The 15,032-nt window shown below is 42.8% G+C and overlaps 1 protein-coding gene across 3 annotated transcripts in view; it reads right to left on the reverse strand.

The window, feature by feature from the left end:
- usp4 (ubiquitin specific peptidase 4 (proto-oncogene)) overlaps positions 1–15,032 on the reverse strand; it is a 126,432-nt gene that overhangs the window by 93,160 nt on the left and 18,240 nt on the right. For all 3 annotated transcript variants that reach the window (XM_068052080.1, XM_068052079.1, XM_068052078.1), the window contains 2 exons: positions 8,399–8,529; positions 1,889–2,015 (listed from right to left, as the gene is read on the reverse strand). In XM_068052080.1, coding sequence (XP_067908181.1) covers positions 1,889–2,000 — 112 coding nt within the window. In that variant the 5' untranslated portion in view covers positions 2,001–2,015; positions 8,399–8,529. The remainder of the gene's footprint in view (positions 1–1,888; positions 2,016–8,398; positions 8,530–15,032) is intronic.

Genomic DNA, 15,032 nt, shown 5'->3' on the forward strand with positions numbered 1-15,032 from the left:
TGTTCGTGCTGGTTTCATTGCCTTATAATTGGAAAGCGGTGAACAAAGATGCATCAAGGGGGAGCTAAAAACACTATGTGTTTAAAATTAAACCCTGTTACAGTAAGACCAGGCGAAGGCTGGGAGGGACCCCTGGACACCTTTCTCACCTGGTTGTAATAAGAGATAATGATCTAAAATATGGTTAAAAGGTCTTTCCCTGCACATACACTTAGCAAAACTACACTGGAGTATATGCAAAGCAAAATTGCAAGGATTTCGAGACTCACAATTTATTTAGTAAAGAATGCAGTTTTTAAGTAAACTAATTTGTAGCTGATATACTAAAACTCAAGTAACCTGCGACAGTTCAGTCTGTCAAAGTGATGAATCATCCATGCTAAAACGTTCAAAAATAAAGGAAGTAACCCCTTAACCTGCAACAGCAAACAACTGCTTTTGGAAATCACAAATGCTTTTTTAATCAATTGACTCACCGCAGGTAAAGGAAAAATCAGCTATAACATCAGCCCTCATGCCCCAAGAATCTACAGTCCAGCATCTTGCACCACTTCTTCAGCCACACATCCACACGCATTATCTTCCCGTTTCTGTGCCCATTAGCACATAGCACTGGGGATTAACCCAGAGATTACCACCTTTGAGGTCTCATTTCTTTAATCTTTTTCTGGTTCCTGAAACTGCCTGTAGGTTCGCAATCCTCTCCCTACCAATCATTGATTTCAACATGGACGAGGAGTTGAGGCTGTTCTCCTCCCTCTCGCAGAATGTCCTCCACCCATTCAATGATATTCTTTCTCCTTTCTACAACATGTCCCTTCCACTGTTCGCAATGAGCAAGGCACAGGCCGTACCCAACCAGCCAATGCTTGCAAAACTCAAAAGAGTGTCCAATGTTAGATGAGATTCCACAATTGGACAACATTTGCTAAATAATCCTCAGTGTGCTAAGAATTACGCTGACAACTAATTTAATATTGTCAGTAGGGCTCACAGTGTGGCGCATTTGTGCACACTGGAAGCTACATATATTAACACACAGGGCCCTATTCTTTGCAGACAGAAAGGATATGTACAAACATTGCGCCTGTTTCAGCTAAACAAAATAAGTGACAGCCATTCGCTGTTTCATTCCTCAGGGCAATACCTTGACCAGAGTCAAGCTGCCTGGTTTAAATTTCAAACAAAGCTTGGCAAGTTAACTGTCAGTCATCGTAAACTGGTGCATTCTCCATGGCAACGCCTCTATCAGAGTTCACGTGTCAACCGGTCAGCACTCTCTTCTCATACAGTATAAAGGTCTTGTTTCCCCTTACATTGGTATTCTTGTGGATTGTCCTGATGAGTGCAAGATGAAAAGCTGAGATAACATCTCTCGATTTTCTGCAATACTCAATTTCCTTTATTTGTCAACATTGGGGTTTAAACATTTTTCTTTAAATGGGAATTGTGTTAATCTGTACTGCCATGCCACCAATGTTAGAACTGGGATGTTTGTAACATAGCTGCTGATTCATCCAGTGTTGTGCTTTCACATTTCTGGTCAAAAGCAGTCAGGAGATGACCTAACAAATTTTCTCTACAAACTTTGTAAAGTTCAACTTGTGGTACCACTAATCACAGCCCACCTCATCCTGACTGCTTCACCAACAGTTTCAAAAGACTGATAAAGACATTTACAGTTAACTTTATAACCAAATAGATTTCCAACAAAGTCATGTACAATAAACTCTAGTTTCTATAAAACCCTTGACTTTGGGCTAAATCATGCAGCAGTACAAGGTGAACAGCTGTATGATGCAATGCCAGGATTGACGCATGATATTTGTAAAAAAAAAACAGCTTATACCAGAATCATGTCCCAAAAGTAACATTTTAAGAGTTTTACCTATCGTATCTGCTTTGCTGAAATGGCGTGTCACGACATTGTCCATCTTGTTGTTCTCACACAATTTCAATTCAAGGAGATAAACCTCTACTTTACAGTGCTTCACAAACATTCCATGCTCAACCACCTGTGAACAAAATACACTACTACATTAAAAAAAAACAAGGCCAACAAATCATGGAAATACCCAACAGAGAAACAAAAATTACAATTGTATGCGAAATTACAGCTGTGGTTATGCTCCAAGATCTCTGCTAATTGGGCTCTGAAATTGGTCGGAGGTTCACTGAAGTGGCAATGGACAACCATCTGCCCTCCTCTAATCAACTGACAAGCTTACGTTACCAGGTCCTATCATCCACAAAGCATCAAACTCAAAAGAGTTACAGTACCACTTGCATCCCAACATTGGAATTTCTGCATTTGAGTGCAATGGATGAATGAATTTCAATTTTACACTCCTGTGACTTATTCATTTACTAGACACCAAAATATTCGATAGTTAGTACAGATTTAAAACAGAGCAAAGTACCTAGCTGGATTTTATCCAGAACAGTTCAACTCTAATGCACCATGCTATAACACATCAGAACATATCAAAAACTTTTTAAATAACTAGGATGAGCAGGTAATCAAAGAAGGTAGGTAAGGATCCTCTAGGGGGAAGCCATCATAACATGGTAGAATTTCAAATTCAGTTTGAGGGTGAGCAACTCGGGTCTCAAACCAGTGTCTTCAACTTAAACAAGGTCAATTACAGAGGTATGAAGAAAGAGTTGTCTAAAGCGGGCTGGGAAAATAGACTAAAGGGAAAGTCAGCAAATGAGCAGTGGCAGACTTTTTAAGCAGATATTTCATAACACTCAGCAAACATTTATTCCCGTCAGAAGGAAGGACGCGATAAGAACGATGAACCAAGGAAGTTAAGGAAAGTATCAAATCAAAAACAAAGGTGTATAAAGCGGCGAAAGCTAGTGGTAGGCCAGAGGATTGGGAATTTTTTTTTTTAGAAACCAGCAGCGTATGACTAAAAAATAAAGAGGGAGAAAACCGATGATGACAGTAAATTGGCAAGAAATATAAAAACAGTAAGAGCTTCTGCAGGTATCTAAAAAGGAAGAGAGTAGCTGAAGTAAGTGTGGGACCCTTAGAGGATGAGACTGGGGAATTAATAACAGGGAAATGGCAGATAATTTAAACCAATATTTTGCATCGGTCTCACGGTGGAGGACACTATAAACATCGCGATAATAATAGATGAGCAAGGTGTAAATGGGAGGGAGGAACTTGTAACAATCTCTATCACGAGGGAAAAGGTGCTTGACCAGCTGATGGGACTAAAGGCAGACAAGTCGCCAGGACCTGATGGCCTGCATCCATGGGTTTTAAAAGAAGTGGCTGCAGAAATAGTGGAGGCATTGGTCGTAATATACCAAAACTCACTGGATTCCGGTAGGGTACCAGCGGATTGGAAAACTGCTAATCTGACGCCCGTATTCAAGAAAGGAGGGAGACAGAAAGCAGGAAACTATAGTCCAGTTAGCTAAACATTTGTCATTGGGAAAATGCTAGAGTGCATTATTAAGGAAGAAATAGCAGGACATTTAGAAAAACATAATGCGATCAGAGAGTCAACATGGTTTTATGAAAAGGAAATCATGTTTGACAAATTTGTTAAGAGTTCTCTGAGGATATGACAAGCAGAGTGGATAAAGGGGAACCAGCAGATGTAGTGTATTTGGATTTTCAGACTGCATTCGATAAGGTGCCACATAAAAGGTTACTGCACAAAGTAGGAGCTCAGGGTATTGGGGGTAATGTGTTGGCATGGATTGACTAACACAGAAGGCAGACAGTCGGGATTAATGGGTCTTTTTCAGGTTGGAAAGCCGTAGCTAGTGGGGTGCCAAAAGGATCGGTCCTAGGGCCTCAACTATTTACTATCTATATTAGTGACTTGGAGGAAGAGACAGAGTGTAGTGTATCCAAATTTGCTGACGATACAAAAATAGGTGAGAAGGCATGTTATGATGAGGACACAAAGAATCTGCAAAGGGAGAAGATAGGTTAATTGAGTGGGCAAAAACTTGGTAGATGGACTTTAATGCGGGAAAGTGTGAGGTCATCCACTTTGGTAGAAAGGATAAAAAGGCAGACTATTATTTAAATGGAGAAAGACTACAAAATACTGCAGTACAGAGGGATCTGGGTGTTCTTGTATATGAAAAATAAAAAGTTAGCATGCAGCAAGTAATTAGGAAGGCAAATGGAATTTTGGCCTTTATGGCTAGGGGGGTTAGAGTTTAAAAATAGGGAGGTCATGTTACAACTGTACAGGGTGTTGGTGAGGCCACACCTGGAGTACTGCGTAGAGTTTTGGTCCCCGTATTTAAGGAAGGATGTACTAGTATTGGAGGCAGTTCAGAAAAGGTTCACTACGCTGATCCCTGGGATGAAGAACGGCTAAACAGGTTATGCCTTTATTCATTGGAGTTTAGAAGAATGAGAGGTAATCTTATTGAAACATATAAGATTCTAAGGGGGCTTGACAGGGCAGATGTTGAGAACTAGGGAACATAGTTACAGAATAAAGGGTCACATATTTAAAACTGAGATGCGAAGGAATTTCTTCTCTCAGAGGGTGGTTAATCTCTGGACTTCTCTACCTCAGAGTTGTAGAGGCTAGGTCACTAAATGTATTTGAGGAGGAGGTAGCTAGATTTTTGAAATTTCAGTGAGTCGAGGGTTATGTGGAGCAGGCCCGAAAGGGGAGTTGAGGCCTAGAACAGATCAGCCATGACCTTGACTGGCAGGGCAGGCTTGAGGGGCTGAATGGCCTACTCCTGCTCCTATTTCTTATGTTCTTATGTATGAAACGGATTTTTATAGTCACTGCAAAAATATTCTGCAAACACTACATGGATGCATCAAGGCGCAGTCTGTACACAATCAATAGCGAAGTTCAGATACTATTCAGATGTGTCCTTTTCAAAAAACACTGAAGACAGAAAAATCATTGAAATTGGTTTAAAAAGTTCAAAGTTATAATTAGACAGGACAATCTGTGATTCACTCAATAAATTAGCAATTTCAGTTTCCGTGTTGCTCCTACAGGTCTTTTAAATGCATTTAAATTGAGGCAGAATGCTAGCATGACACAATGGAACACAAAAGCATTCGAACTTTTTATCTGTGGCGGGTACCTATTACATTAAAGTCTTGTGCTTAAACTAAAGAAACCAAACTGTAAACCCAATAAAATTAACATTTATACAGAAGGCATCAGTTAGCTTTAGGAAGTGAGGACAGGAGAAAAGGTTTGGATCCCTTGCTCAGTGGATATTCAGAGAATGATGTGCAGCCAGTTCATCTATGACAAAATTCCCATAGGTTTCACCATTTACCTCAGACTGCATTGATTTGGGGGTGCTGCAGATGTGCACCAGTTTACAAAAATAAAATAGATTGCACATGAGGGCTCTTTGCCTCTTGGACTCAAATTCAAATTCAGCCCAAAATGTGTTGGCTGTATATGAATCAAGTCTGTGCAGTCTCAATTCAGTTCCCCATAGGCATGGGCTTACCACATAAAACTACACCCAATTAAACACTGAACAACAACCTTAGTCAGGGGAGTCATCGGGATGCCTGGTGTGGGAAACAGGGCACAGATTTTCATAGAGATTACAACAGGGAAACAAGTCAGTCATTCAACTCGGCCAATCAAGATTGGCGGTTATTCTCCAAGCAATCAGTCCACCTAATCTCATGGGCCTGCCCTATGTCTATATTTCTTTATTCCCTTTTTTTCTTTGACTATCGATCTTGATTATAATGTTGACATGTTCTCTGCTTCACTACTTACTCCAGGAGCGCATTCTACATCTTCACACCCTTCCTGTAATCGGAATGATACAGCACAGGAGGCCATTCAGCCCGACACACCTGAGCTGGTTCTTTGGTAGAGCTATCCAATTAGTTCCTACTCGACTGCTCTTTCCCCATAGACCTGCAAATGTTTGCTCTTCAAGTATTTATCCAATTCACATTTGAAAGTTATTACTGAATCTGCTTTCACCATCCTCTCAGGCAGTGCATTTCAGATCATAACACCATAGAACCATAGAAAAATTATGGCACAGAAGGAGGCCATTCAGCCCATTGCGTCCACGCCAGCCGAAAAAGCAAGCCACCCAATCTAATCCCACCTTCCAGCATGCTGGATAATTGTTTTTTCTTCATGTCACCTGTTTCGTTTGCGAACCACCTTAAATCTGTGTTCTTCAGTTACCAATGCTTCTGCCACTGGAAACAGTTTCTCCTTATTTACTCAACAAAACCCTTCAAGATTTGGAACACCTCTATTTCTGTAGAATTCAAATGGGAATTAGACAGTTATTTGAAAAGGAAGAATGTGCAGGGTTATGGGGAGAAGGCAGGGGAAAGGAACTGAGGGAATTGCTCTTTCGGCAAGCCAGTGCGGACACGATGGGCCAAATGGCTGTAACGACTGTGATCTGTGATTAAATCTTCTGTTACTCATCTGTGCTAAAGAGAACAGCCCCAGTTTCTCCAGTCTCTTCACATAACCAAAGTCTTTCATCCCTGGTACTATTCTAATAAATCTCCTCTGGACCCTCTCTAAGGCCCTGCCATCCATCCCATAGTGCCCAGAATTGCTCAGCTGGGACTTAACCAATGCTTTATTAAAAAAAAGTTTAGCATAAATGTCTGGCTTTTGTATTGTACGAATTGTACTTCTGTGGAAAAAAAAGTCGCCTGCTTTCTATCCTAAATCTGTTACGGTCAATCTTATTTTTATGTCCACTTGTTCTAGACCCATTAACGATTGGAAACAGCCTGTTTCTAACTACCTCCTATCCCTTCATAATTTTCAAAACCTCTATCAAATCATTCAGAAATCTCCTCTGTTCTAATGAAAACAGCTTTACACAAGACCAGTGCCCTTAGCAGCGCTCTTCTAAGATTGGGACTAATCCTCAAAAGGAGGAAAAAAGACAAGTAACTGAAGTGAAAAAAAACTGATTAATAACAGTTACATACATGACTAGAGATATTAACTGCTCATCCAATTTAACAAAATACAAATCAAAGGTACATAAAGTAATGGTCAAGTTCTACTCTTCTACTTAAAGCATAAAATGATAGGCCTTCGATAATCAACTTCACACAACAGTCTATCCTCAAGAAATATGCCAAGGTTTACTCTTTCATCATACCAAATTACGATAAACACGTAATAAGCAGAACATCTAAAAAAAAACATCTGGGGTTCTGAGTTCAGGCACCACTCGCATAAACCCTGATATATAACACTCAGGCATATGCCTCAGTGTTTGGCACATACTTGTACTGTACAATGCCAAGGAATTTAAAGATGAAGTTTTGGAATTCAGATGCTCCAGTTTATTTTTCACACTTGACAAAAACAAAAGCAGCTGCCAAGAAATAGCACACTAACACCCTTCGGCTTGTGCCCGAGTGAGCAAACCTCAGTTCTAAAATACAGTAAAATCAGAGCTTAAATTAACCAGAGTAATGTCTTTGCAACGTTTTCTCAAGTTAGTTGGCCCACCAACAGCTATTTCCAATATGACAAACTCCTCCATTCGAAGAGCGCACAATTAATACAGAATATGTAGCAGATACCTCACGATAAGCCATGTTTCTACCAAGAAAATTATTATACCATAAACACCCATCATGGAGAAAGAATTGTCTATACAAACCAACTTTGATTTCATTGTACTAACATGACTGCACAAAATTGGAATACACACCTAGCAGAAAACGTAATGTCTCTGAATTTCAGTAATCATATTACATCCCTTAAAGGGTTGCTGTCTAACTCGCATCCAAAAATTCACTTTTATACTTCTCATTGCTATTACCTGTTGTTGGGCAAGGACATATTACGGTAAGCTCTTGGGTGTTTGAGAACTGCATTAAGAAAGTTTTTTCTTAAATTTTACTGGCTATGTTCAAAACATACATACACAGTGTGGTGATTATGTTAGTGGACGAGCAAACCCCAACAAACTGTGGGATTAAGTTCAATTAATTCGATAATTTGTGAGCTGACACCATTAAAGTTGCAGGACTGCTTACTGATTTCTGACATGTGACCACAGTCCCACACTACATAAGCTCACCCTTAATGTCCACTGAAGTAGTCCAGCAAGCTACTCATAAAAACGTGGAACAAGCAATAAATGCAGCCTTGCCAGCATCGCTCAAATCCTAAATACATACTCTTTTTAAAAAAAATCATTCCGCTTTTCTCAAATTACTAGTCTAGTAGGGTTATGCTTCAAGGCTTTAAGTTCATTGGCACATTTACTTTTTTTTTTAAATATACATAGGAAACAATTCCAAACAGCTTCAGTAAAATTTGGAGTTCATTATCAAAACAAATTTTTAAAAAATTGGAAGCAACGAAACTGATAGTTGCTAAAAAAAAACAATTCCTTAGATTTAACATAGTCTTACCTTTCGTACAATGGGTTCCTGACCCACGACACAAGCATACCAATTGACCAACTTGTTCCAAGCTTCAGTGGGAACCAAGACATAATCTAGTTCATCAATCAAGTGTTCCTTCAGGACTTGTGATTCCACTTCTATAAATAAAACCAAAGTAACAGATTAAAAGTTAAGATGCAACAATATAAGTAACTCTTCACCCTTCCTCAATCCCAAGCACCTTTAGCAGAGTTTGGAGAGATGATTGACTTAAGTCCACAGAATTAAAATAAGTAAACTGTGATTACATGACTAACACACAGGTGTGGCTTGAATGTTAGAGAGTAAGGAATGTAACGCTTTCTCAAAAACAATTTACATCTTTGAGAACACCCAAATGGGCAGACAAGTTGGACTCCCAAAGCACATGGTGAGGTGAACAAGCCTTTTTATTACGTGAAATGTACAATACCTCCAGGTAATTGATATAGTGATTTGATAAATAAAATTGTATTTGCATCTCAAATTATTAAATTCATGTGTATGTGTAGAAACCATTAATCACTGTCTTTGATTTTTTTTTATTCATTCATGGGGATGTGGGCATCGCAGGCTAGGGTGGCATTTATTGCCCATCCCTAACTGCCCTTGAGAAGATGGTGAGCTGCTTTCTTGAACCGCTGCAATCCATTTGGGGTAGGTATGCCCACAGTGCTGTTAAGAAGGGAGTTCCAGGATTTTGACCCAGCGACAGTGAAGGAACAGCGATATAGTTCCAAGTCAGGATGGTGTGTGGCTTGGAGGGGAAATTGCAGGAGCTGGTGTTCCAATGCATTTGCTGCCCTTGTCCTTCTAGGTGGTAGAGGTCGCTGGTTTGGAAGGTGCTGTCTAAGCAGCCTTGGTGCGTTGCTGCAGTGCATCTTGTGGATGGTACACACTGCTGCCACTGTGCATTGGTGGTGGAGGGAGTGAATGTTTGTGGATGGGGTGCCAATCAAGGGGGCTGCTTTGTCCTGGACAATGTCGAGCTTCTTCAGTGTTGTTGGAGCTGTACCCATCCAGGCAAGTGGAAAATTTCCATCACACTCCTGACTTGTGCCTTGTAGATGGTGGACAGGCATTGGAGAGGCAGGAGGTATTACTCACCACAGGATTCCAAGCCTCTGACCTGCCACAGTATTTATATGGCTACTCCAGTTCAGTTTCTGGTCAATGGTAACCCCCAGGATTCAGCGATTGTAATGCCATTGAATGTCAAGGGGAGATGGTTAGATTTTCTCTTGTTGGAGATGGTCATTGCCTGGCACTTGTGCGGCGCGAATGTTATTCGCCGCTTATCAGCCCAAGCCTGGATATTGTCCAGGTCTTGCTGCATTTCTACACGGACTGCTTCAGTATCTGAGGAGCCACAAATGGTGCTGAACATTGTGTAATCATCAGCGAACATACCCACTTCTGACCTTATGATTGAAGGAAGGTCATTAATGAAGCAGCTGAAGATGGTTAGAGTCATAGAGCCGTACAGTTTAGAAACAGGCCCTTCGGCCCACCACGTCCATGCCGACCATAATGCCTATCTATACTAATCCCACCTGCCTGCATTAATTCCATATCCCTTTATCACTTGCTCATTCAAGTACCTGTCCAGATGCCTCTTAAATGTTGCTACTGTTCCTGCCTCCGCCACCTCCTCTGGCAGCTCATTCCAGATACCCACTATCCTTTCTGTGAACAATTTATCCCTTTGATCCCCTTTAAACCTCCTCCCTCTCACCTTAAATCTATGCCCTCTAGTTTTAGTCACCCCTACCATGGGAAACAGACTCTGGCTATCTGGCTATCTATGCCTCTCATCATTTTATATACCTCTATCATGTCCCTCTCAGCCTCCTTCGCTCCAGGGAAAACAGACCCAACCTATCCAATCTCTCTTTATAACTCAAGCCCTCCAAACCAGGCAACATCCTTGTGAATCTTTTCTGCATCCTCTCTAGCTTAATCACAATTTTCCTGTAGTGCGGCGACCAGAACTGCACACAGTACTCCAAGTGCAGCCTAACCAACGTTATGTACAACTGTAACATGACGTCCCAACTCTTGTACTCAATGCCTCGGCCGAAGAAGGCAAGCATGCCATACGCCTTCTTCACCACCCTGTCTACCTGTGTTGTCACTTTCAGGGAACTATGTACTTGCACCCCAAGGTCTCTCTGCTCAACAACACTCCCCAGGGCCCTGCCATTCACTGTATATGTCCTGCCCTGGTTTAACTTCCCAAAATGCATCACTTCGCACTTGTCTGCATTAAATTCCATTTGCCAATCCCTTGCCCACTTTCCCAGTTGATCTATATCCTGTTGTAACCTTAGACAACCTTCTTCACTGTCCACTATACCACCAATTTTGGTGTCATCAGCAAACTTACTAATCATGCCCCCTACATTCACATCCAAGTCATTAATATATATGACAAACAACAGAGGGCCCAACACTGATCCCTGTGGCACACCACAGGTCACCGGCCTCCAATCTGAAAAACAACCCTCCACTACCACCCTCTGCCTCTTATCACCAAGCCAATTTTGTATCCAATTGGCTAGCTCACCCTGGATCCCATGTGTTCGAACCTTCTGGACCAGCCTACCATGCGGGACCTTGTCCACGTAGACAACTTCCATCGCCCTGCCCTCATCAATCTTCTTGGTCACCTCCTCGAAAAACTCAATCAAATTCGTGACACAAGATTTCCAACGCACAAAGCTATGCTATCTATCCCTAATCAGACCTTGTCTTTCCAAATGCATATAAATCCTGTCCCTCAGAATCGCTTCCAATAACCTTCCCACCACTGATGTAAGGCTCACCATCCTGTAGTTCCCTGGCTTATCCCTGCTGTCCTTCTTAAATAAAGGCACAACATTAGCTATCCTCCAGTCTTCCGGTACCTCACCCGTGGCTAACGATGATACATAAATCTCTGCCAAGGCCCCAGCAATCTCCTCCCTTTCTTCCCATAGCATCCAAGGATACACCTGGTCAGACCCTGGGGATTTATCCACCTTAATGCGCTTCAAAACCTCCAACACCTCCTCCTTTGTAATGTTGATATGCTCCAGGATATCGCTGTTCCCTCCCTTGAACTCACTAGCTTCCATGACCTTCTCCACGGTAAATACAGGCGAGAAGTATTCATTTAAGACCTCGCCCATTTCCCGTGGCTCCACACATAGATTACCACACTGATCCTTAAGGGGACTTACTCTCTCCCTAGCTATCCTTTTACTCTTAATACACATAGAATATTTTAGGATTCTCCTTTATCTTATCTGCCAGGGAAATCTCATGGCCCCTTTTCGTCCTAATTTCCTTCTTACGTGTACTCCTACATCCCCTATACCCCTCGAGGGACTCGCTTGATCCCAACTGCCTATACCTGACATATGCCTCCTTCTTTGTCCTGACCAGACCTTCAATATCCCTTGCCAATCAAGGTTCCCTAAACTTGCCAGCCTTGCCCTTCCATCTAACAGGTACATGCCGGCCCTAAACTCTTCCTATCTCACTTTTAAAAGCTTCCCACTTGCTAGACGTTCCTTGACCTGTAAACAGCCTCTCCCATTCATTTTGAGAGTTCCTGTCTGATGCCATCGAAATTAGCCTTCCCCCAATTTAGGACTTCAACCTGAGGACCAGTCCTATCCTTTTCCATCACTATCTTGAAGCTAATAGAGTTACGGCCACTGGTCCCAAAGTGCTCCCCCACTGACATCAACCAACTGCCCAGCCTCATTTCCTAAGAGGAGGTTGAGCGTAGCCCCTTCTCTAGTAGGGCCATCCACATACTGCTTCAGAAAACTATCCTGGACACACTTAACAAATTCTTCCCCATCTGATCCCTTAGCACTAAGGCAGTGCCAGTCAATATTAGGGAAGTTAAAAATCACCTACTATTACAACCCTATAATTCCTACGCCTATCTGTGATTTCCCTACATATATGCTCCTCCACTTCCCTCTGACTACTGGGGGGCCTAATCCCATCAAAGTGATCACCCCTTTCTTATTTCTAAGTTCCACCCATATGGCCTCGCTGGATGTTCCCCCCGCGATATCCTCTCTAAGTACTGCTGTGATGTCCTCCCTAATCAATAGTGCAACTCCCCCTCCTCTCTTACCTCCACCTCTGTCACGCCGGAAGCATCGGTACCCCGGAACATTGAGCTGCCAGTCCTGCCCACCCCTCAACCACGTTTCCGTAATAGCTATAATATCACAATCCCATGTCCCGATCCATGCTGAGTTCATCTACCTTACCTGTAAGGCTTCTTGTATTTAAGTAAATGCAGTTTAGCCTACCAGACCTTCCACACTCCCTGTCCTGCCCCTGCCCGGCCTGCCTACTGGACTTGCTTGCTTTAATCTCTACGTTTGCCTCAACTATCTCATCGGAGAGACTACTACTTTGGGCCCCACCCCACTGCAAGACTAGTTTAAACCCTCCCGAGTAGTACTAGCAAACCTCCCCGCAAGGATATTGGTCCCCCTCCAGTTCAGATGCAACCCGTTCCTCTGGTAGAGGTCACCTCTGCACCAGAAGAGATCCCAATGATCCAAGTAGCTGAAGCTCTTCCGCCTACACCAGCGCTTCAGCCACGCATTCATTTGCCTTATCCTCCTATGGTTAGGCCTAGGCCACTACCCTGAGGAACTCCTGCAGTGATGTCCTGGAGCCGAGATGATTGACCTCCACAAATACAACCATCTTCCTATGCACTAGGTATGACTCCAACCAGCGAAGAGCTTTTTGTGTACAGGACATACCTGGGCAATTTTCCACATTGCCAGGTAGATGACAGTGTTGTAGCTGTACTGGAACAGCTTGGCTAGGGGCAAGACAAGTTTCAGAGCACAGATGATCAGTACTATTGCCGAAATGTTGTCAGGGCCCATAGCCTTTGCAGTATCCAGTGCCTTCAGTCGTTTCTTGATATCATGCGGATTGAATCGAATTGTCTGAGGTCTGGCATCTGTGATGCTGGGGACTTCAGGAGGAGGCCGAGATGGATCATCAACTCAGCACTTCTGACTGAAGATTGTTGCAAATGCTTCAGCCTTATCTTTTGCACTGATGTGCTGGGCTCCCCCATCATTGAGGATGGGGATATTTGTGGAGCCACCTCCTCCAGTTAGTTGTTTAATTGTCCACCACCATTCACAGCTGGATGCGACAGGCCTACAAGTGCTTAGATCTGATACGCTGGTTTTGGGATCACTTAGCTCTGTCTATTGAATGCTGCTTACGCAGCCTGGCACGCAAGTAGTCCTGGGTTGTAGCTTCACCAGGTTAACACCTCATTTTGAGGTATGCTGCTCCTGGCATGCCCTCCTGCACTCTTCATTGAACCAGGGTTGGTCTCCTGGCTTGATGGTAATGGCAGAGTGGGGGATATGCCAGGCCATGATGTTAGATTGTGGTTGAGTACAATTCTAGTGCTGCTGATGGCCCATAGCGCCTCATGGATGCCCAGTTTTGCATTGCTAGATCTGTTCGAAATCTATCCCATTTAGCACGGTGGTAGTGCCACACAACAAGATGGAGGATCTCAATGTGAAGGGGGGACTTTGTCTCCACGAGGACTGTGTGGTGGTCACTCCTACCAATACTGTCATGGTCAGATGCATCTGCGGCAGGCAGATTGGTGAGGAAGAGGTCAAGTGTGTTTTTCCCTCTTGTTGGTTCCTTCACCATCTGCTGCAGACCCAGTCTAGCAGCTATGTCCTTTAGGACTCAACCAGCTCGGTCAGTACTGGTGGGACATGTCCTGCGTTTTGTGTACAGGACATACCTGGGTAATTTTCCACTTTGCCGATTAGATGCCAGTGTTGTAGCTGTACTGGAACAGCTTTGCTAGGGGCGCAGCAAGTTCTGGAGCAAAGGTCTTCAGTACTATTGCCAGCCTTTGTCGTATCCAGCTTTTAATTCCAGATTATTTATTAATTGAATTAAATTCCATCCACCTTTTGCTGTGGTGGGATTTGAACACACGTCCCCAGAGCAATACCCTGGGTCTCTTGGTTACTAGTCCAGTGAAAATACTACTAAGCTAACATCTCCCCTCAATGTTTAAGCCATAACTTATTTGGGCAAATCCCATTTTTTGCTTTGAAAAGCCCAGTGTACAGCTGGCTGTGATTGGGAAGACATCCCAAAATGCAAGTAATGAGAGAGGTAGCAGGTACTCAATGTAGCAGCAATGGGATAAAGAAACAGTGGGAGAGTTGTAGCAGTAGTATGCTGTGGGTTGTGGCAGTGATGTGAAGAGGGCTCATGGTTGCGCCAGAACTGATGTGATTCAGAAACTAGAGATCTCTTGCTGTGTAGAAACACGTAGCAAGAGGGCGATCCTCGGGCAATGGAAACACAGGGAAAGTAGTTATGAGATTCCAGGGAAAACCCAGCAAACAGCATTGCTTCAAGGTTTTTTGGCAGTTGTAAATGGGAATTGTTAACTGTTCTTAAAAGGTTATTCCCATTTTTAAATGCGCTCTAAGCACTTAACCAATTTAAAGCTGGTTCACAGCCTTGGGGTTATGAGGTCTAGCTTGACACAAACTTCAGTAGTTCTCTGGCTGCTTCACCCAAGATGGAGGCATAAATCAAG

Source organism: Heterodontus francisci, chromosome 19 (assembly GCF_036365525.1).
Source record: "Heterodontus francisci isolate sHetFra1 chromosome 19, sHetFra1.hap1, whole genome shotgun sequence".
NCBI lineage: Eukaryota > Metazoa > Chordata > Chondrichthyes > Heterodontiformes > Heterodontidae > Heterodontus > Heterodontus francisci.